The sequence below is a fragment of the Geotrypetes seraphini genome, chromosome 4 (genome assembly GCF_902459505.1).
Source record: "Geotrypetes seraphini chromosome 4, aGeoSer1.1, whole genome shotgun sequence".
Classification (NCBI taxonomy): domain Eukaryota; kingdom Metazoa; phylum Chordata; class Amphibia; order Gymnophiona; family Dermophiidae; genus Geotrypetes; species Geotrypetes seraphini.
The window spans coordinates 284,726,513-284,750,361 of NC_047087.1; the positions used below are offsets into that span (position 1 = coordinate 284,726,513).

The 23,849-nt window shown below is 45.0% G+C and overlaps 1 protein-coding gene across 2 annotated transcripts in view; it reads left to right on the forward strand.

The window, feature by feature from the left end:
* The first annotated feature begins 6,719 nt into the window (after positions 1-6,719).
* ARHGAP19 (Rho GTPase activating protein 19) overlaps positions 6,720-23,849 on the forward strand; it is a 118,329-nt gene continuing 101,199 nt past the window's right edge. The window contains exon 1 of one of the 2 annotated variants that reach the window (XM_033943242.1): positions 6,720-7,166. In XM_033943242.1, coding sequence (XP_033799133.1) covers positions 7,033-7,166 — 134 coding nt within the window. In that variant the 5' untranslated portion in view covers positions 6,720-7,032. The remainder of the gene's footprint in view (positions 7,167-23,849) is intronic. The other variant, XM_033943241.1, reaches the window with a different exon arrangement.

Consider the following 23,849-nt stretch of genomic DNA (forward strand, 5'->3'; position numbering starts at 1 on the left):
ATACTGTATACCTGTATATTTTTAGCATCTTTCAGAAAGACAGTGGTCACACAGGCCAGTTTAGCTGGGTAATTGCTTTAAAATCTGGCTTTTCCCACTAAGAAATCTATTTAATATATTTGGCCCTTTGTCAGCAATTGTACTATTTGATAGATGTCACTAAATAATGATTCATTTCTTACCTTACTGGGATACACTCGTATATGCCATAGAAACATGATGGCAGATAAAGGCTAAATGGCCCTTCCAGTCTGCCCATCCACAGTAACCATTATCTCTTCCTCTCTCTAATGCTATATTTAATTTATGAACACAGTGGTTTGGTATTTGTTGATAAACCTATTTGATATTAAAAAAAAGGAAAATGGAATCAACTAATGGCAAGCGCACAGGTTAAGTAATCCTGTTCATAGCTAAGACTAAGCAGTCACTATTTAAGATGGTGGAAACAGAAGTGTTGCTGAGTACCTAGAGAATCCAAGATGCATTTCCACCTGGCAGAACAGCACTGGCAGGCTATTGCTTCTAACCAGCTCCTCCTGCCATACTGGAAACTGTGAGGTGCTCTGAGGGCAGGCTCACTCCCTATCTCCATCCTGGAGCTGAATCCAGTTAACAGATGTAGTATAGGCTGCTGCTGCCTGCAGTGAGAAGCACAGCAGATTATATAAATTAAAGTTACCAGCTGGCTGATATTCAGCTGGTGGCAGTCAGCCGCCGGCTGTATTCCCAGTTTTTCAATGCTGGGCCACGTCCAAGCACCGACATTGAATATCTGGTTGTATGTTTGCTGCTAAAACTTATGCAATTAAATGGAATATTCAGCCCTTAACCTCATAAGATAAACTATATAAGATAGGACTGCTTTTCATGCAGCCGGATTTATGTAATTATTTTATACAGTTCAGCACTGATTATCAGCACTTAACTGCATAAGTGCCAACTCCACCTCTGGAACACCCACAAGTTAGTTGGTTTTGGCTCAAGTGCTAACCACAAATATTCTACGACAGCAACTGGTTAAGTGCTGCTGAATATTCATAGTTAGCCACAGACAAGTCATTTAAATGGCCATTTAACTTGCTTTGTATATTGGCCAACTGATTTTTAGTAAAAAAAATCCGAGCCACTGGTTCCCCACAGTATGCAATAAGTTCATTTACAATGAGAAGGAAAGCATGGGACTTGTTATTATTCAGTAGATTATCACCATGGGAAATTGTAGTAATAGTAGCAATCTGTTCTCAAAACATCCAGATGCACAGTCATTTCATTTTATTATCACAAAATATTTAGGACCTAATACAAATCTCAGACGGCTTTTTACAGTTAGTGAACCTTGACGTCGCTTAAACCTTGCTGCTACTCTACAATTTTTTGTGACTTTTTTTGTTTTCCTTTTTTACCATGGACCCCTGACGAAGGTTTGTCCGAAACACGGACCGTGTCGGGTCCCTTGATTGGTAAAAGGGTTTGCATATAATTATTTTGTCACAATAAATTTTGCCTACGTCTTGTACAGATCTGCAGTTTTGTTTTGTTTGCTCTTGGGAAAAAAATTAGCCAACAAAATCCTGCAGTTCTCATCTTGAAACTATATATAGGCGTTAGATCCAGCTCAGACACTAAACTGAGTCCCAGGATATTTTCCAAATGGTGAGTGTTTTTAAAAATTTTTCCATGTATTATTTATTTATGAGGAAGTACATGTTTTCAAATTGTGAATGCCCATTTTATATATGAATGTTACAACTGGAATTCAGACTCTAGGTCAGAATGTGCTCAATTCCATTGGTATTTTACAAAAGGCTCTAATGAATGTGGAGCCTTTTGAAAAACACCCTGTAAAGACATGAAGGAGTGTACATGTATTTTAACAGGAAACACAGCAGGAGCAGCCATTTTACAAATATTGTACACATATTGAAAAAATAAGCAGCATGGATCCAGCAGCTTTCATGCAGAAGTAGAGATTTTTCAAATTCCACTTGTAAATGCAATATTATGTACAAACTTACATATGTAAGTGTAGCCAATTAAGTAATGAGGCCACAATTTTTATTTTGCTTCATTTGGAGGTGAAAGTAAACAATGGGGGAGTATGGAGAATTACTAGTTCAATCCCTTGTGTAAATCCTCAGCCAAAACTTTTAAAAATTCTATGTAAGCCTTTTAGCTGGTGTATTACCCGATGAGGATATGTTTTCCCCTAAACATGGATTTCCTTTGTTTTGCCTCCCACAGTAGCAGAGACGCTGAGTTACCAATACCCAGTTCCATGCTGGAGATTTTTAGCCAGTCCTGGATTTCTGACCACCCTATGCTGGTGCATTATGGAACTTGCAACATTGATTCAGTGGGAAGAATAGGGCACTACAAATTAGAGAATGACACGGAGGAACTCAATTTCCCCATCCCGTCCCCATGAGTTTTGTCACTGTCGCTGTCTCTGCCCCATTCCTGTAAGCTCTGCCTTAACTGCACAAGCCTCAAACACTTATGATTTTAAAGTATTTGAGCCTTGTGCAGATCAGGACAGAACTTGCAGAAATGGGGCAGGGATAGGAAAAGAACTCGTGGGGATGGGACGGGAAACTGAGTTCCTGCGGGGACAGGGAAAAATCTGTCCCCATGTCATTCTCTACTACAAATCTCATACTGCTTTGGGATGTAAATTCAAAACTAGGATTGTCCCAAAATCCACTATTTGCCTGAAAGAACAGGAAACCATGTACATCCCTTCTAAGAAACTGAATGGAGAGACTGACTACATGTGTATTTTCCAGCAGAACAACTTAAATTTCATTTCATCCACTGAGTAATGAGTCAATTAATGTCAATAATTGGGAACTAGCAATCAATAACTGATGTTAATTAGCATCATTTTCGATTTTATCCCACATTTTGCTAAGCACCTTCTACTATGTGCCCAAATTTCATAGCATGCCACCCAAAAGGGGATGTGGCCATGGGCTTCTGGAAATGTACATGCACTATTATAGATACCACAAATGCATGCCAGGATTGGGTGTGGGAATTGGCACTGCATGCTATTCTATAAAGGGAAAGGGGGATGGGACTTCATATACTACCTGTCTGTGGTTAAAATCAAAGAGGTTTACATATTATATATAGGTACTTATTTTGTACCTGCGGCAATAGAGGGTTAAGTGACTTGCCCAGAGTGGCACGGAGCGTGGGAATTGAATTCAGTTTTCCAGGTTCTCAGGCTGCTGTTGTAACCTAATATTACTTAAAACTGTGAACTATTTGATATGTTTATCTGTTATCTGCTTAGGCATAAGTGGAATAATAAAAACAAAACAAAACACTGGGCCACTTAACCCAGAGTGCCTTTTATAGAATAGCACTGGGCATTGATTTTTTTTTTTTTGTAGCACTGAAATTTATGGAGATAGGGAAGCAACAGAAGAGGGGCTGGATTAGGAAGCAGACACTCTGATGTGACTGTAAGCATGTAGTTAAAACCAGGTTTGCACAGAAGGTTCAGAAGGCTCAAGCATAGGTATTAATGTGCAAGGTATAGTTGGCTGCAAATTGTACTGAAATGTATTAAAATGGATGATTATGAGGCCAAGAATTCATCCTTTGCATTCAGACAGACTTTAAAGTCTCATCTTTCCACTATCCGAAAGCCTGAAGTCATAATGCCGTTGTACAGGGCCATGGTGAGACCTCATCTGGAGTACTGTGTGCAATTCTGGAGGCCACATTACAGTAAAGATGTGCGCAGAATTGAATCGGTTCAGCGGACGGCCACCAGGATGATCTCGGGGCTCAAGGGTCTCTCGTACGAAGAGAGACTATGATCGAAACATTTAAGTACCTCACGGGACGTGTCGAAGTGGAAGATGATATTTTCTTTCTCAAGGGACCCTCGGCCACAAGAGGGCACCCGCTCAAACTCAGGGGTGGAAAATTTCATGGCGACACCAGAAAGTATTTCTTCACAGAGAGAGTGGTTGATCATTGGAACAAGCTTCCAGTGCAGGTGATCGAGGCAGACAGCGTGCCAGACTTTAAGAATAAATGGGATACCCATGTGGGATCCCTACGAGGGTCAAGATAAGGAAATTGAGTCATTAGGGCATAGACAGGGGTGGGTAAGCAGAGTGGGCAGACTTGATGGGCTGTAGCCCTTTTCTGCCATCATCTTCTATGTTGCTATCTCTTTCCTGAGACTGATTAATCTTCTCTGCTTTCTTTTGTCTTCTGTCATATTGTTAACCGCATTGATGCTTATGTGTCGGCTTACGGCAGTATATCAAATTCATTGAAATAAATAAATACATTAAATAATGCTGAAAAGGTTTTGCCAGGTCAGGGGCAGCATAGAAGGTTTTGAGGAGAGGATTTTTTTGTCAATTTTCACATTGAATTGCTGGTTTTGTCTTCTCTTACATAGAAACATGATGGCAGATAAAGGACAAATGGCCCATCTAGCCTTACAAGTAGGAAACTCCTGCAAGTTTTAAAGACAAAAGGGAACTAACATATTGATGTCTGAGGAAAAGTGAAGTAAAAGCATACATCCGGCTTGTTCTTCTGCACCTAAATATAAGCCTGATAAATATTCCATGTGCTAGTAATGTGAGGTTCATATTTAGGCACAGAAGAACAAGTGCCAAAGTGTGTTGATACTTCCATTTTTATCTGGGAATGCACACCAGAACCACACTTATTGCAAAACCTGTGTGCATTTGGCAGGCACGGTCCTCCCCCAGCAGCTACAAGTTTTCCTGCACATAAAATCTGCATGTGTTTAGGTTTGTGCATTGCAAGTATTTTGCTCAAGGTAGAGCATATGTGCTCAGACATCTGCACGTGGTTCTACCACAAGTCTTTTTGCACTGACCCCAAAATGATTTTCTTTGCTCTGATCCAGGCCTAGTTCCCTTCCCTGTAGGTTGCTAGAGTGAAAGGGGCTGGTGCCATTGGCATAGCTACAATTGAGCAAGCCTGGCAAATTGCCCAAGGCTGCCTTATGGTAGGAGCCTATACAGCTGAACCCTTTCTTCTGTGTGCTGATGTCTAGCACCTCCCTAGCTAGGTCCTCTAGAGCAGTGGTCTCAAATTCGCAGCCCGCCAGGTACTATTTTGAGGCCCTTAGTATGTTTATCATAATCACAAAAGTAAAATAAAACCGTTTTTTCATCATATGTCTCTTTAGCTATAAATTACAATATTATTATTAAGACTTAGCCAAAAGGAAAGATTTATAAATTATAAAGAGTTTTTACCTCATGCAAAATTCTCATTTCTTTAATAAGACATTAACTATTTTTTCTGAGGCCCTCCAAGTACCTACAGATCCAAAATGTGGCCCTGCAAAGGGTTTGAGTTTCTAGAGCTAGAGTGTCAGAGACAGTGCTAAAGGCTGCTTCTCTTGCTGGCGGGGCTCATCTTCTACCCATAGTTGCCAGGTATGCGGTTTTCTCGCCAAAATGGGCTGCTTTGGAACGCTGGTTGCGAGATATTTAGCTGCGGGGTGCATTTTTGGGGGGCTGGTTTTAGATGTTTGTGCTGTAATTTGGGCTGCATCATAGTATTCTCAAGTCAGCTTGGCATTCAGCAAATTAGCATTTAGTACAGACCAGGTGCTCAGTATCCCACCAATGACGACCCTCGTCTGCCCTCTTCCCACATCCAATCATAATCAGAGCCTAGCCTTCTCCCGAGCCGTCAACACTCAACAGCCAGGCAGCACACGAGCTGCACTTTTGGGAAAGAGACAGGCATCCCAGGAAGTGTACTTCGAGCAAAAGAGGCAGGCATGCGATTTGCACGTTGAGGAACTGCACATTGAGACAGAGCAGAGACAGGCAGGCCAGGAGCTGCACCAGGAAGGAAAGAGACAGGCAGCGCATGCAGATTGTGCAAAAGAGAAACACAAGAAAGAGACAAAGATCTCAGCCCATCCAACAAATTTGGGCCAGTCTCCATAGAGGGCTATATTACACATAGTCCAGCGAGTTTCCACTTTTTTTCGTTCCATCCAAAAAGTACACTGGTCTAAGTGTGTAGCCTTCCGGAGACTATCCCAACCGCAGTTAGTTGGGCTGGGAACTTTTCAGCACCCCTTCGTACATTGCGCTGTTTTGGGGCTGCTTTCTCAAGGTAATTGGGTGGGATTCGAAAAAAAAAAAAAAAAAAAAAAAAGTATCTGGCAATACTGCAAGTTCTACCACACTCCGTCACACTAATGCAACTGCCTGTGGGTGGGACGTAGCAGAGGAAAGGCCCTACTGGCAAGAGAGGCAACCTTTAGCGCTATCTCCGACACTGTAAGGACCCGGCAGGGCGTTGGGGGTGGGGGAGGTGTTGCTGGACCTGTGGGGGACCCATCTTGGCCCTCCTGCCCAGGGCCCACCAAACACCAGCTGTGCCACTGGCTGGAGCAGAACACCCTTCCTTGCTGCTTTCGGGAGTCTAAAATGAAGTGGCAGCACTACAGGCTGTTCTCCCAGATATTAAGCCCTATGTTCAGGGCTGAGAGATTATTAGCGATTACAATCTTACCATCAGATGTCACTGTCCAGAAATAATGTAAAAGAGCATAAATAATGAACAACACATGCCACTGCAGTTCAGCTTTCCTTGAATGAAGTTACTGAGAAAGAACAGCCCCGGGAGTCTCCCCGCAAACACCTAAGAACTAATATTAGGATCCGTGAAGATTTAAAACAGGATTCGGGTGGATCCGAGGGATCCGTCCTTTAGCTTGTTCCGTCGGAAAGATGAATTCCATTTACGGAACTTACGGCTGACTTTAACCACGTTTTATTCACGTAAGACGACTAAGTACGGACATTTATATTTGCCTAATCCATTTCATGACATGCCCAAAACTTCTGCCAACAGTCCATGACAGCCCGTTAATTAACTACAACTCCCAGAAGGTTTTGGTCTCGCGAGCGACAGCACCTGAGTTTGAACGGCCAACCCCCGAAAGGCAAACCGCAAACCAGAGCCGCTTCAGGACAAAAGGAGGAGTGATATTCAAACTAACCAATGACTTTTGAAGTGGAGGCAGGTCGACGTCCAATCGAGACAGCCAGGGGGCGTGACGAGGCCAGTAGCGGTGAATTTGAAAACAAGATGGCGGCCGGCGGAGATAGGGATGAAGGCTATAGTAGGATAAAACAGTGAGTAAAATCCTTCTGGAGATAAAGGGCGTGAATTGTATCAAAGCAGCTGGAGCTGGGCGTTGGTTTTTATTGCACGGGTAGAGAGGGACCGCAGACCCGTTGTCATTGCAGCGTGAGCATAGTTTTATTTCGTGGTAATATTGTGGGGTGTTAAATAGCAAAGTAAGAAATTACTTAGAGTTTACGAGCAATGTTGACTTTGTTTATGCTATTATCTTCTTTTGGTTTATGTGTCCAAATGTATTTGTAGATGTCGTATGACAGGAATGAACGTGATTTTTAAGCCTCAGTGATGCTCAATCACAAGCTTGCCTATCAGAATGGGTTGAAATTCTAAAGTGTCATATGGTGACAGAAATACAGACCAACATTGACCATCTAGTGAAGATCTGTGCTAGTGCTTCCTTCCTTGATGCATTGATTTGGCATTAGACTTTTAGGTGGCAGTAGCTTGTGTACTTTGGGGGGTATTCCTGTGTGACCGCATTTTTTAGTCAGTAGTTGCAAACAGCAATGTTGAATAAGGTTGACAATGCTCTGGATTTGCCAGTGCCAGGCTGGCTCTGAAATTAAGAGGCCTTTGGCTCCAGCTCAAGAGCAGTTCCAGAATGTGGCTCTGGTTGTGGAGCCACAGAGGAAAATGTAAACTAGAACAGTACAATAATAAGCTAATGTTTTCTGTGATTGTTGCTGGATAATAAATATTCCAAGATATTATGTATTTGAGTGAAAAATGATACTTTAAAAATCTGTTTACTAGACCTAAATTTTTTATTTGAATATTTATCAAATCAGCAATTGGGCATATTAGGACTAGTAAAATGTAATATTTAATTTTTTATTTTAAATTATTAACTGGCACAGAAACTACATTTTTGTATGACATTAATTCCTCATTAAAACAACATATAAAACTTCTTAAACCCAGATTTTTGCCCTTTATTAAACTGTCTTTTTTTCAGAGGTCACCTGTTCATTGCTTGCTTAAGGATAGGTTATATTTGGCAATTTTTTTAATATTTTGCAAAACCATTTTGTTCCAAGATCAGTGATTAGGTCTCATGCTTTAGAAGAGAATCTCTCGCTTTCTCTGATGTTGCCAGCACATAAAATAAGTTAAAGGGCAGGGAAAAGAGGTACCCTCTTTATTTCACTATGCACATCATTAACTCACAGAAGGAAATGTAAACTCTATTGAGTAGGTTTGATGTCTTATATTTATGTCAGGTAACCCCAGAGATATGAATAGCAGTAGTAGAAGAGAATCCTATGTGCATGGTCTCTTGGTTGGAACTGGCATTAGTTTATTTTGGTGGCCAAGAGCCCCAGATGCAGTGTTCTCCCTAGCGTGTTTTAGCCGTTCGCCCAGCTGTCATCTTGCATCCACACTACCAGCATCAAAGCCGCATGCCAATCCTCTTCCCTGCCTCTACTGAGCCTACTCCTTCACCATGAGCATGGAGAGGTAATTTTCATAGCGTTCCAGGCCATGCGCCAACCCACTTCCCCGCTCCTACTCCTTTACCGTAAGCAGGGAGGGGTAATTTGCATAGCACCAAATTTGAATCCACCAAATTTCCCTGTCCTGCCCCACCCGGCTATTTTTTTGTACCACCCGGCTAGAAAAAATTTCTGGGAAGAAAACTGCAGATGTATTATCCCAGCTTTGTCTTTTTGACATTGATCCAAACAGTGTTGAGGATATAAATATGAGAGGCCTTATTAGATGCATATTCCATCAGTGACTGGGTTAATTTTTTTATTTTTTATTTTTGCAATGAATTTTGGGAAGCCTAGTGGAGATGAGTCAGTTGGGACTAAGGGCATGAAGCAGAGAGATGAAGAAAGTACAGGAGTGAAGGTCCTGTGTGAGCAAGGAAGAAAGATCTCTGAGCAGTGGCGTACCTAGCATATGTGACACCCGGGGCCCATCATTTTTTGACACCCCCCCCATCTGTATGAAAACATGATTTTTAGTAACAATCCACACATCACACATGAGTACCTGGAAAAGGCAGCATCTTACATACTGCAGTGAGTAGTACAACATCAATACACCCATTGTAAAACTAAACAAGCCAGACTAGTACAGATCAATCCTGCAGTCAATCCTAACAAAAAACCATGTCTTTCGAACACACAGAACACAGAAAACACCTTCGCCTAGTATGGAATATGTAATCACAAACTAACCCCTCCGTCTTTTACAAAACTGTAGTGTGGATTTTAGCTAAGGAGGTAACAGCTCTGATGCTCATAGAATTCAGAGCATCAGAGCTGCTACCACCACGGCTGGCACTAAAAAACGCTCCACAGTTTTGTAAAAGGGGGGATAAAATAGAAATACATAGACAAAGGTTAAATTGAACCGGCAAGAAGCTGGACTCTGCATACAATGCTCCACAGAAACAGTGACACATGTCTCCTAAAGCAATAAATAAATAGAAAATTTTTTTCTACCTTTTGTCTTCTGTGGTTTCTGCTTTCCTCATCTTCTTGTAACTCTCTTCCTTCCATCCACTGTCTGCCGTCACTCTTCCCCTATATGGCATCTTCTCTCCTTCTATGCCCCTTCCAAAAACTATATGCCTCCCCCTTCCATCTCTCCTTTCACCCCCATTGGTCTGGTATCTCTCGCCTCTCCTTCCCTCTCTCACACCTCTCCTCTGCAATCCCTTTCCCTTTTTCCCCTCATTTTCCTTTTCAATTTATTTTCTGCATCTGTCTAGATTACGTTCTTACTACCCTCTCATCAATATCCTTTTTTACTGTCTACCTAAAGCTTGCCACCTCTTTCCCTCACCCCTCCAGTGTTTCCCTAACTCAATCCTTTTCTCCCCATCATGTGCCCTCCTTTTATTTATCCTCTCCTTCCATCATGTACCCTCTTGGAGCATGGGTGAAGTTGTGACATATATATATTTTATGAAACATGTGCATATGCACTAATATTACACTTGCTCTTTAGAAAGCATAGTTTCAGTGCTTTTTTTTTTTTTTTTTTTTAAGTTCAATTTATTTATTGAGTAATGAAGAAAAGAAAAAAAGTACATCATGGAACATAAACAGTATACAGAAAATTGGCATTAAAGTCACAAAATGGTTGAAAATAAAACATCCAAAATTTAAAGGTACAATACAATATGAAAAACACGTAATTAAAAAGATTGTAAGTATTTGTCAATGGGAGTCTCTCTGATTTCTGCAGGATTTGTGCTAGTATTTTATAAAGACATATAGGCACCTTCTTTTCTCCAAACCAAGGTACTCTGTTAAAAAAAAAAAGTTACCCTCAATATGTGCCAGATTTGTCTTAAAGTAGTGTGACGCAAACTTTTTATGGTGCAGGACACTAATCTCATGTCCGTGGCTGGAGGGCACCTGGAAATGCGTGGATGTTGATGCAATGTTACATGCATGTATGACATGATCATGTCAACGTCAGCACATGAGTATGTTCTCCAGCCGCGACCCTGAGCCTCCTATTACCGCTGGTGGGGAGTGCTGCAGAAGGAGAGGTGAGGAGAAGGAGCAGAGGCGCCAGCGAGGAGCAGAAGCCCTGGCACCGGCTGACTGACTACAGGACATGCCTCTTGCTGCAAGAGGCACGTCCTGTAAGTAGTCAGCCGGTGCCAGCACCTGTTCTCCTCACGGCACACCTGGAATCTGCTGGGGCACATAGTTTGTGATACGCTGTCTTAAAGAATACATTTTCATATAGAGGCAGAGCAAAATTATGCATTAGCAAGCTCCCACAATAGTAATATAAGCAGTCCCCCAGTTAAGAACGTGTTACATTTTTAAAGCTGTTCTTAAGTTGGATTTGTATGTAACTTAGAACTTGTAGATTTTAAGATTCTTAATACTTACCTCTGCTCCCAGTTGACAAAAGGGCCAACTGTCCCTTCCAGTTTTCCCCTTTAAGGTACAGCATACACAACCATACACTCTTCCTAATATGGCCATGAATCATTCCTGAATTTGCTACAGGAGAAGTGTAGGACTCTGTCACAGGAAATACTGCTCAGTGAAATCAAATGAAGCTGCGACCGCGTTCTTGAGTACAAGTCGTACTTAAGTCAGGAGTCTGTAACTCAAGAACTGCCTGTATTATGAACTGAAATAAAGCTGTGGTAATAGCTTCTAAAATAAAACTGCTGTGACTGTCTCGCTGTAATCTCTATGGGTAAGCAGGGCCCAGATAGACAAACAGCATGGAATTCATTGTTCCCACCTTAAATGAATAAGGATAAATCTATTGCTTCCTTCCATTAAAATCACCTATGCTGCTTTCCCCCAGGCCACCCCTTTCAGGTTTATTTTCTGTTGGATAATATGATTAACAAAATATTTATAAAGTTCAAGGGTTATGAGTTGTGGACATGGTCTTCCTGTTCCTCACTTTGACAGAAATAGATGGAAGTGGATTTTAAATGTCACAATTATTCTTTCTCCAGTCCTGCCACCAAAGTGGATTTTAAATGTCATAATTATTCTTTCTCCAGTCCTGCCACCTCATGGCACACTGCCACTTCAGGGTTCTGGCTTGGACTATCGTCTCTCACAGACTCTCTCCAGCTGCGGCCCTGCAAATAGCTTATTGGGCTGTGGTGAAAAGAATAAACAATGGGTTCATTTGAGCTTTATCATTCTCTCTTGGCCTTTTAAAGATGGAAAGAATAAATAGTTAACAATTTTGCAGCCTCCACATTCCTTAAAGGGCAGCATGTGGAACATGATAGGACAGTAACAAATTATATATAACTAGTGTTTAAGCCCGTTAGATTAACGGGTGCTAGATGACCGCCTCTCCTAACCTGGGCAGAGGCAGAGCCGGGGCGGGAGGGAGTGATGGTGGGAGAGCAATTTCAAAGCCTCGGCAGCAGCGGCTCCTTGACCAGTCCGCGCTTACAACATCCCCACACTCGCGGTCTGGCTGGCTCCCCCACCAAAGCCCTTCGCAGTGGCAGCCCCTCCCGCATCCGTCCCCGCATCCCATGCCTCTCCGAAGGCCGGCTCCCATGAAAATGGTGCCCCTCTGTCCAAAGCCGCCGCGGCAGCCTCCCTCAAGACACATTTCAAATCTGACATATTGTAATCACAAAACAGAAAATAAAATTATTTTTCTTACCTTTTGTTGTCTGGTCATTATTCATACCATGTAGGGGTCCCAGGCTATGGTTGGCTTTTGATAACTCGTTTGCCAGGGCCCCTTCTTTCTTCTTCCATCCCTGAAGCTGAAGACAGGCACCTCCCCCCAGTGGTCTGAGACAGGAGGGAGCAGTTAGGAGAGGGTCTGAGGGCAAAGAGGGGCTCAACAACGCACAACCACCTTTCCTTCCCTCCCTCCATCAGGTGCAGTGAATCCACCAATGTTAAAAGGAGCCGCGTCGAAATCGGAGGCCTGCCACTGCCGTAGCACTTTCCCCTCTGCCTTGGTCCTGCCCCTTCTCTGACATATGGGACCGCGGCAGAGGGAACGTGTTACGGTGGCGGCAGGGCTCCAATTTCAAAGCAGCTCCTTTTAACATAGGCAGAGCTAAACTGTACCTGATGGAGGAAGTGAAGGAACGGTGGGGCAAATTTCTGCAACGGCAGGAATTGTTTGGCGGGCCAAGCACCGTGAAACTTTGTTTCTTTAGGCAGCCCCGGTTGTTTACTTGGATTCAATGTCAGCATTAGGGTTCGCCGGCCGCCAGCCGTGAGAGCCGGGTGAGGAAGGCCACCGCAGGCTCGCAGCTAGGTAGGGGGACAACAATGGCGCTTATGCTCAAGCCCCCGCCGCAGCTCCTCTCTCGATCCTGGTGCGGTTCGAGAGAGGAGTCGTAGCGGCGGCTTGAGCATAAGCGCCATTGTTGTCCCACTACCTAGCTGCGGCGGCCTTCCTCACCCAGCTCTCACGGCTGGCGGCCAGCGAACCCTAATGCTGACATTGAATCCAAGTAAACAACCGGGGCTGCCTAAAGAAACATTGTAATCATATTCTGTCCTGAAAGCCCCCGCCGCAGCTCCTCTCTCAATCCTGCTGCAGTTTGAGAGGGGAGCCGTGGCGGCAGCTTGAGCATAGTGCACAGTGAGAGCCAGGGGCGCGCATGCGCAGTCGTGTTTCCACGACGGATCAGGGAACACGACTTTTGAGTGCGCATGCGCGGCCTAGCATTTTATTATATTAGATATAATATAAAACCACAGAAACTCTCTCTGTATATATGTATGGTAGCACACAGGTACACTGAGTAGTGTGGCTGGTGGGAAGCCTAGGGTATGCCAGCAGCAGTGGAAGAAATACTGAGATTAGAAAAACTGGGGCTCTTTTCCCTGGAAAAGCAGAGACTTAGAGGGGACATGATAGAGACTTACAAGATCATGAAGGGCATAGAAAAAGTGGAGAGGGACAGATTCTTCAAACTTTTGAAAACTACAAGAACGAGAGGGCATTTGGGAAAATTAAGAGGGGACAGATTCAGAACCAATGCTAGGAAGTTCTTCTTCACCCAAAGGGAGGTGGACGCCTGGAATGCACTTCCAGAGGGTGTGATAGGACAGAGTACGGTATTGGGGTTCAAGAAGGGATTAGATAATTTCCTGAAGGAAAAGGGATAGAAGGGGATAGATAGAGGATCACTATACAGGTCCTGGACCTGATAGGCCGCCAATTGAGCGGACTGCTGGGAATGATGGACCTCTGGTCTGACCCAGCAGAGGCACTGCTTATGTTCTTATGTGTTGCCTGGTCACTAGGGAGGCCACGTATCATAAGCCATGCAAGTGACAGTGAGGAAACTAAGTGGTGTGGCTAGCAGAAAACTTGAGTCCCTATAAGCCAAAGTAGAGGCAATTTCATAGCTAGCAGGGAGATCAGTTTCCACTTGTCTAAAGAAGGAGGGGGGAGGAGTAAGTAATAGGGCCAGCCCTTTGCACCAACTGCTGTGTTGTTTTTTTCCTTGCATGGTCCAGCTTATATTGGCTTAGGCAAATGAGGCCCCACAAAAAATGTCTCTGCACATGGCCCTGCAACCCCACAGACTGATTGTAGTAGCAGAAGCTAGCAGAGAAGAGAGGAAAAGGTGTGTTGTAAGGGGCAGGTTGGGAAGGGAAAGGACCATTGGGAATTAAAGTATGCAAGGGAAAACCAGTAAGTTCCACACACTCCATCCATTTGCTTATTCCCTTCCAGCAACCAGCCACTGAAGCATCTACAGAACCTATACGCACAGCCCCTTTCAGGGATAGCCCCACTCATTCAAGCATACACACATCGTGTGAGTACTTACAGTATTTGCAGAAAGACTCCGCTCAGCTGCTTGCACATCTCTCCTCCAAACTCTCTTTACAAAGATGCTGTCCCCTTTTCCCTCCCGACACCATAGTTGAGACTTACCGTTTATACTCAAATATAAACCGAAGTAACCTTCCCCCCCAAAAAAAAAAGGGGGGGGGGAGGTTGACTCAAATATAAACTGAACTTGTGTCAATCTCCCAAGGTTACTGTGGAAGTGAGTGGTCTAGTGGTTAGAGTGGCCTGAGGTTGTGAGTTCAGTTCCAGCCTGCTCCTTGTGACTCTGAGCAAGTCACTTAATCCCTGCATTATCCCAGGTTTCACAGTTATATTGTGAACCTGCAAAGACAAATAGGGAAAATACTTAATAGTACCCGATTACTATTCAGTGTATTGTAACTGCTTTGGGTGAATCTCTTCATAAAAAGGCAGTAAATAGCTCACCTCAGCCTGCATGGGGCAGGAGCATAGGAGGATCGCTCTTGCCCTGGCTCACCAATGGACCAACAGTGCTTAAGGTAGGCCTGGGGAAAGGCCTTCGATGGGTCTGAGAGGAAGAAGAATATAACCCAAGACCTCCATTTTTGTAGCCCCAAAATCTAGGTTTATATTCAAGTAATATGTGGCTTTGTAAATACCCAGAGTTAGGGGTTCTTTAAGAGTCCTTAGTGGGAGGAAAGAGGTTTATTCTGGGTGCATTGGAGAGTGTTTGAAATTAGATAATTTAGTTCCATGTAAATTCACTTTGGCAGGTAGTGTTCAGTCTGAAAAAAGTTCATTCAGGAATGACTGCAATATTGCTGGTACTTCTGACTAAGCTTTCAGGTATTGATCAAGAAAATCTCTGAAACACTTGTCTTCCTTATAGCTTAGAACGCATTATCATCTGCATTAGAAATAATCAAATAATGTCAAGATTAGAAACTGTTCCAAGCTTATGTCAATGCTGAAGATCCTTCTACAAAGTTGTCAGTCCACCCTGTTTGAAACTTGTGATAAATAATTCTTGCTGCAATTGTTTCAGTCATTAAATAGATCAGAGAATTGCTGATTGATTTGCATTTATGAGGGCAGTCACACGAGGCCTATGAGTACTTCTTGATACTTTCTTGCCAATGAGCGTCTCCTGAAGCCTGCTAATAGTTGGCAAGTAAGCAATGAGCATTCTTTCCAAGTTTATTAAAAGTTTGATATACCGCCTAATCAGGCTTCAAGGTCATAGAAACATAGAAAGATGACGGCAGATAAGGGCTATAGCCTATCAAGTCTGCCCACTCTATTGACCCACCCCTTTAAGTCTACTGACCCCCTTAATCATACAGCCACTCTACTGATCCACTCCTTCAAGTCTATACCCTAGCGACCCTATTCCTTGACTTGACCCTTGTAGGGAACCCACATAGGTATCCCATTTATTCTTAAAGTCTGGGATACTGCTAGTCTCAATCGCCTGCACTGGAAGCTTGTTCCAATGCTCAATCACTCTTTCCGTGAAGAAGTATTTCCTGGCGTCTCCACGAAACTTCCCTCCCCTGAGTTTGAGCGGATGTCCCCTTGTGGTCGAGGGTCCTTTGAGAAGAAAGATATCATCTTCCACCTCGACACGTCCCGTGATGTACTTAAATGTCTCAATCATGTCTCCCCTTTCCCTACGCTCTTCGAGAGTGTAGAGCTGCAGTTTGTTCAGTCTTTCTTCGTATGTGAGACCCTTGAGCCCCGAGACCATCCTGGTGGCCATCCGCTGAAACGATTCAATTCTGAGCACATCTTTACGGTAGTGTGGCCTCTAGAATTCCAGATGAGGTCTCACCATGGCTCTGTACAATGGCATTATGACTTCAAGTTTCCTGCTGACGAAGCTTCTCTTGATACAACCTATCATTTGCCGTGCCTTAGATGAAGCCTTCTCCACTTGAGTGGCAGTTTTCATGTCTGCACTAATGATTACTCCTAAATCTCGTTCTGCTGTATTCCTGGTTAAAGTTTCTCCATTCAAGGTGTAGGCTTTGCATGGATTACCTCTTCCGAGATGCATGACCTTACATTTCTTGGCGTTGAAGCCCAGTTGCCAGGTCGAGGACCAACTTTCTAATGTACGCAGGTCATGCGCCATAGTATCCTGTAGATTGCAGTCGTTTACTATATTGCATAGTTTGGCGTCATCGACGAATAAGGTTAGCTTACCTTGAAGCCCCTGAGTCAGATCCCCTATAAATATGTTGAAGAGGAGTGGGCCCAGGACTGAGCCCTGTGGCACTCCGCTTGTCACTTCTGATGTTTTAGAGAGGGTACCGTTAACCATCACCCTCTGAAGTCTGCCACTCAGCCAGTCATTAACCCATGCTGTCAGTTTCTCTCCTAACCCCATCGATTCCATCTTGTTCAGCAGCCTGCGATGTGGGACGCTGTCAAAAGCCTTGCTGAAGTCCAGGTATACGATTAGAGAATGACACGGGGAAAAAATCTGTCCCCGTCACTGCACCGTCCCCGGCCCACCGTCCTCTGCACCGCCCCATCACTGCCGTTCCCTTCACCGCCCCGTCACTGTCACCGCCATCCCTTTCACCGCCCCGTCACCGCCACTGCCATCCCATTCACCGCCCCGTCACCATCCCTGCAGCATCCATATAAGCCTCAGTACAGCGAAACACCATGAAGACAGAAGAGAGTTCTGCCACTACTACTACTGCACTGAGAATCTGTTTCAGTGCCTCTGCTCTGTAGTAAAAACCGAATATAAAATAAATCAATTAACTTGTCCTCCCTTTCAATGACATGCCCCCCATGTTCACCTATAGCTCGAATCAGGTCAATTGTGCACACTAAAAATGCAGGAGGATCTGGAACGTGAGCACAGGCAGGCAGTGATACAAAAACAGCAGACACCCGACCGACTGCAGTGTTCCGCCATCTCCCTCCCTCCATCTCACCTTAGATGTAGAGTATGCCGGCTTTCTTTTACGCCCAGCCACATGTGCGGGTGTTCATTTGTTCAATATTCTCCTCTGATGCAACCGGAAACAGGAAGTTGCAAGAGAGGAGAAGATTGATCAATGCAAGCGCGGCTTGGCGAAAAAGAAAGCCGGCATACTCTACATCAGTGGTTTTCAACCTTTTTACACCCGTGGACTGGCAGAAATGAAAGAATTATTTTGTGGACCGGCAAACTACTAGGACTAAAATTTTAAAACCCTGTTTCTGCCCCATCTCCGCAAGCTCGGTCACCTCAGTAACTATAGAAAAATAGACAAATATAGACAGCAGATATAAATTCTCAAAACTGACACATTTTGATCACTAAATTGAAAATAAAATCATTTTCCTACCTTTGCTGTCTGGTGATTGATTTCATGAGTCTCTGATTGCGTTTCCTTCTGTCTGTGTATCCTTTCTTTCATTTCTTTCTTTCTGCACTCAGGCCCAAGAATTGTCCCTTTCTATTCCCTCCCTCTTTCCTTCCTATGTCCTTAGTGCCCCCTGTGCCTCCTTCCCATGTCTTTAGTGCCCCCGGTGCCTCCCTCCCATGTCCTTAGTGCCCCTTCCTGTCTTTAGTGTCCCCAGTGCCTCCTTCCCATGTCCTTAGTGCCCCTTCCTGTCTTTAGTGCCCCCAGTGCCTCTTTCCCATGTCTTTAGTGCCCCCAGTGCTTCCTTCCCATGTCCTTAGTGCCCCTTCCTGTCTTTAGTGCCCCCAGTGCCTCCTTCCCATGTCTTTAGTGCCCCCAGTGCCTCCTTCCCATGTCTTTAGTGCCCCCAGTGCCTCCTTCCCATGTCTTTAGTGCCCCCAGTGCCTCCTTCCCATGTCTTTAGTGCCCCCAGTGCCTCCTTCCCATGTCTTTAGTGCCCCCAGTGCCTCCTTCCCATGTCTTTAGTGCCCCCAGTGCCTCCTTCCCATGTCTTTAGTGCCCCAGTGCTTCCTTCCCATGTCCTTAGTGCCCCTTCCTGTCTTTAGTGCCCCCAGTTCCTCCTTCCCATGTTTTTAGTGCCCCCAGTGCCTCCTTCCCATGTCTTTAGTGCTCCAGTGCTTCCTTCCCATGTCCTTAGTACCCCTTCCTGTCTTTAGTGCCCCCAGTGCCTCCTTCCCATGTCTTTAGTGCCCCAGTGCTTCCTTCCCATGTCCTTAGTGCCCCTTCCTGTCTTTAGTGCCCCCAGTGCCTCCTTCCCATGTCTTTAGCGCCCCCAGTGCCTCCTTCCCATGTCTTTAGTGCCCCCAGTGCCTCCTTCCCATGTCTTTAGTGCCCCCAGTGCCTCCTTCCCATGTCTTTAGTGCTCCAGTGCTTCCTTCCCATGTCCTTAGTGCCCCTTCCTGTCTTTAGTGCCCCCAGTGCCTCCTTCCCATGTCTTTAGTGCCCCAGTGCTTCCTTCCCATGTCCTTAGTGCCCCTTCCCATGTCTTTAGTGCCCCCAGTCCCTCCTTCCCATATCTTTAGTGCCCCCAGTGCCTCCTTCCCATGTCTTTAGTGCCCCCAATGCCTCCTTCCCATGTCTTTATGCCCCAGTGCTTCCTTCCCATGTCCTTAGTGACCCTTCCTGTCTTTAGTGCCCCCAATGCCTCCTTCCCATGTCTTTAGTGCCCCAGTGCTTCCTTCCCATGTCCTTAGTGCCCCTTCCTGTCTTTAGTGCCCCCAGTGCCTCATTCCCATGTCTTTAGTGCCCCCAGTGCCTCCTTTCCATGTCTTTAGTGCCCCCAGTGCCTCCTTCCCATGTCTTTAGTGCCCCCAGTGCCTCCTTCCCATGTCTTTAGTGCCCCAGTGCTTCCTTCCCATGTCCTTAGTGCCCCTTCCTGTCTTTAGTGCCCCCAGTGCCTCCTTCCCATGTCTTTAGTGCCCCAGTGCTTCCTTCCCATGTCCTTAATGCCCCTTCCTGTCTTTAGTGCCCCCAGTTCCTCCTTCCCATGTTTTTAGTGCCCCCAGTGCCTCCTTCCCATGTCTTTAGTGCTCCAGTGCTTCCTTCCCATGTCCTTAGTACCCCTTCCTGTCTTTAGTGCCCCCAGTGCCTCCTTCCCATGTCTTTAGTGCCCCAGTGCTTCCTTCCCATGTCCTTAGTGCCCCTTCCTGTCTTTACATAGTAACATAGTAGATGACGGCAGATAAAGACCCGAATGGTCCATCCAGTCTGCCCAACCTGATTCAATTTAAAATTTTTTTTTTTTTTTCTTCTTAGCTATTTCTGGGCGAGAATCCAAAGCTTTACCCGGTACTGTGCTTGGGTTCCAACTGCCGAAATCTCTGTTAAGACTTACTCCAGCCCATCTACACCCTCCCAGCCATTGAAGCCCTCCCCTGCCCATCCTCCTCCAAACGGCCATACACAGACACAGACCGTACAAGTCTGCCCAGTAACTGGCCTAGTTCAATCTTTAATATTATTTTCTGATTCTAAATCTTCTGTGTTCATCCCACGCTTCTTTGAACTCAGTCACAGTTTTACTCTCCACCACCTCTCTCGGGAGCGCATTCCAGGCATCCACCACCCTCTCCGTAAAGTAGAATTTCCTAACATTGCCCCTGAATCTACCACCCCTCAACCTCAAATTATGTCCTCTGGTTTTACCATTTTCTTTTCTCTGGAAAAGATTTTGTTCTACGTTAATACCCTTTAAGTATTTGAACGTCTGAATCATATCTCCCCTGTCTCTCCTTTCCTCTAGGGTATACATATTCAGGGCTTCCAGTCTCTCCTCATATGTCTTCTGGTGCAAGCCTCCTATCATTTTCGTCGCCCTCCTCTGGACCGCCTCAAGTCTTCTTACGTCTTTCGCCAGATACGGTCTCCAAAACTGAACACAATACTCCAAGTGGGGCATCAACACCTTCTTTCTTCTACTGACTACGCCTCTCTTTATACAGCCCAGAATCCTTCTGGCAGCAGCCACTGCCTTGTCACACTGTTTTTTCGCCTTTAGATCTTCGGACACTATCACCCCAAGGTCCCTCTCCCCGTCCGTGCATATCAGCTTCTCTCCTCCCAGCATATACGGTTCCTTCCTATTATTAATCCCCAAATGCATTACTCTGCATTTCTTTGCATTGAATTTTAGTTGCCAGGCATTAGACCATTCCTCTAACTTTTGCAGATCCTTTTTCATATTTTCCACTCCCTCTTCGGTGTCTACTCTGTTACAAATCTTGGTATCATCTGCAAAAAGGCACACTTTTCCTTCTAACCCTTCAGCAATGTCACTTACATACATATTGAACAGGATTGGCCCCAGCACCGAACCCTGAGGGACTCCACTAGTCACCTTTCCTTCCTTCGAGCGACTTCCATTAACCACCACCCTCTGGCGTCTGTCCGACAGCCAGTTTCTGACCCAGTTCACCACTTTGGGTCCTAACTTCAGCCCTTCAAGTTGGTTCAACAGCCTCCTATGAGGAACTGTATCAAAGGCTTTGCTGAAATCCAAATAAATTACATCTAGCATATGTCCTCGATCCAGCTCTCTGGTCACCCAATCAAAAAATTCAATCAGGTTCGTTTGGCACGATTTACCTTTTGTAAAGCCATGTTGCCTCGGATCCTGTAACCCATTAGATTCAAGGAAATACACTATCCTTTCTTTCAGCAACACTTCCATTATTTTTCCAACAACTGAAGTGAGGCTCACCGGCCTGTAGTTTCCTGCTTCATCCCTGTGACCACTTTTATGAATAGGGACCACATCCGCTCTCCTCCAATCCCCAGGAATCACTCCCGTCTCCAGAGATTTGTTGAACAAGTCTTTAATAGGACTCGCCAGAACCTCTCTGAGTTCCCTTAGTATCCTGGGATGGATCCCGTCTGGTCCCATCGCTTTGTCCACCTTCAGTTTTTCAAGTTGCTCATAAACACCCTCCTCCGTGAACGGCGCAGAATCTACTCCATTTTCTCGTGTAACTTTGCCGGACAATCTCGGTCCTTCTCCAGGATTTTCTTCTGTGAACACAGAACAGAAGTATTTGTTTAGCACATTTGCTTTCTCCTCATCACTCTCCACATATTTGTTCCCAGCATCTTTTAGCCTAGCAATTCCATTTTTTATCTTCCTCCTTTCACTAATATATCTGAAAAAATTTTTATCTCCCTTTTTTACATTTTTAGCCATTTGTTCTTCCGCCTGTGCCTTCGCCAAACGTATCTCTCTCTTGGCTTCTTTCAGTTTCACCCTGTAGTCTTTTCTGCTCTCCTCTTCTTGGGTTTTTTTATATTTCATGAACGCCAACTCTTTCGCCTTTATTTTCTCAGCCACTAGGTTGGAGAACCATATCGGCTTCCTTTTTCTTTTGTTTTTATTGATTTTCTTCACATAAAGGTCCGTAGCCATTTTTATCACTCCTTTCAGCTTAGACCACTGTCTTTCCACTTCTCTTATGTCCTCCCATCCTAACAGCTCTTTCTTCAGGTACTTTCCCATTGCATTAAAGTCCGTACGTTTGAAATCTAGGACTTTAAGTATCGTGCGGCCGCTCTCCACTTTAGCCGTTATATCAAACCAAACCGTTTGATGATCGCTACTACCCAGGTGAGCACCCACTCGAACATTAGAGATACTCTCTCCATTTGTGAGGACCAGATCCAATATCGCTTTTTTCCTTGTGGGTTCCGTCACCATTTGTCTGAGCAGAGCCTCTTGAAAGGCATCCACAATCTCCCTACTTCTTTCCGATTCCGCAGACGGAACATTCCAGTCCGCATCCGGCAGGTTGAAATCTCCCAACAGCAGAACCTCCTCTTTCCTTCCAAACTTTTGGATATCCACAATCAGATCCTTATCAATTTGCTGCGATTGAGTCGGAGGTCTGTAGACTACACCCACGTAGATAGAAGTTCCATCTTCTCTTTTCAGAGCAATCCATATCGCTTCTTCCTCTCCCCAGGTCCCTTGCATTTCGGTCGCTTGGATATTGATCTTTACATAGAGAGCTACTCCTCCACCTTTATGACCATCTCTGTCCTTCCTAAAAAGATTATATCCCGGTATGTTTGCATCCCATCCATGTGATTCACTGAACCATGTCTCTGTGATAGCAACAATATCTAGATCTGCCTCTAATATCAGGGCTTGCAGATCATGAACTTTGTTGCTTAGACTGCGAGCATTTGTGGTCATCGCTTTCCAGCTATTTTTCAGCAATAATCTCCTTTTTCGTATGGATTTTTGTGTCGTTTCACTTTCCGTTGCAATACTAAGAAATGAGTTGCTGATATTGCTTATGTTGCAGCCTTTACTACTATCACATCTTTTCTTTTGCCGGGGGTGGTCTCTATAATTGTCCTTCGTACATACACCACCCCCACCTTCTAGTTTAAATGCCTGGAAAAATATTGTCTAAATTTCTCTGCAAGGTTTCTTTTTCCTGCTGTAGTAATATGTAGCCCATCAGTGCAATATAGCTTCTTGTCCTTCCATGTATTTCCCCATCCTCCTATGTACCTGAAGCCTTCTTGATGACACCAGGCTCTGAGCCATCTATTAAAGTCCTCTGTGTTTTTCATTCTTTGCTCTCCTTTTCCATATGCAGGCAGTATTTCAGAAAAAGCTAAAGTCTTTACAAAAGGTTTCACGCCCTCACCAAGCTCCCGAAAAGCTTTCTGTGCTGCAAGTGTGGAGTTGTTGGCCAGGTCATTTGTTCCCAGATGGATAAAAAAGCACAGTGCCCCCAGTGCCTCCTTCCCATGTCTTTAGTGCCCCCAGTGCCTCCTTCCCATGTCTTTAGTGCCCCCAGTGCCTCCTTCCCATGTTTAGTGCCCCAGTGCTTCCTTCCCATGTCCTTAGTGCCCCTTCCTGTCTTTAGTGCCCCCAGTGCCTCCTTCCCATATCTTTAGTGCCCCCAGTGCCTCCTTCCCATGTCTTTAGTGCCCCCAGTGCCTCCTTCCCATGTCTTTAGTGCCCCCAGTGCCTCCTTCCCATGTCTTTAGTGCCCCCAGTGCCTCCTTCCCATGTCTTTAGTGCCCCAGTGCTTCCTTCCCATGTCTTTAGTGACCCTTCCTGTCTTTAGTGCCCCCAGTGCCTCCTTCCCATGTCTTTAGTGCCCCAGTGCTTCCTTCCCATGTCCTTAGTGCCCCTTCCTGTCTTTAGTGCCCCCAGTGCCTCCTTCCCATGTCTTTAGTGCCCCAGTGCTTCCTTCCCATGTCCTTAGTGCCCCTTCCTGTCTTTAGTGCCCCCAGTGCCTCCTTCCCATGTCTTTAGTGCCCCCAGTGCCTCCTTCCCATGTCTTTAGTGCCCCCAGTGCCTCCTTCCCATGTCTTTAGTGCCCCAGTGCTTCCTTCCCATGTCCTTAGTGACCCTTCCTGTCTTTAGTGCCCCCAGTGCCTCCTTCCCATGTCTTTAGTGCCCCAGTGCTTCCTTCCCATGTCCTTAGTGCCCCTTCCTGTCTTTAGTGCCCCCAGTGCCTCATTCCCATGTCTTTAGTGCCCCCAGTGCCT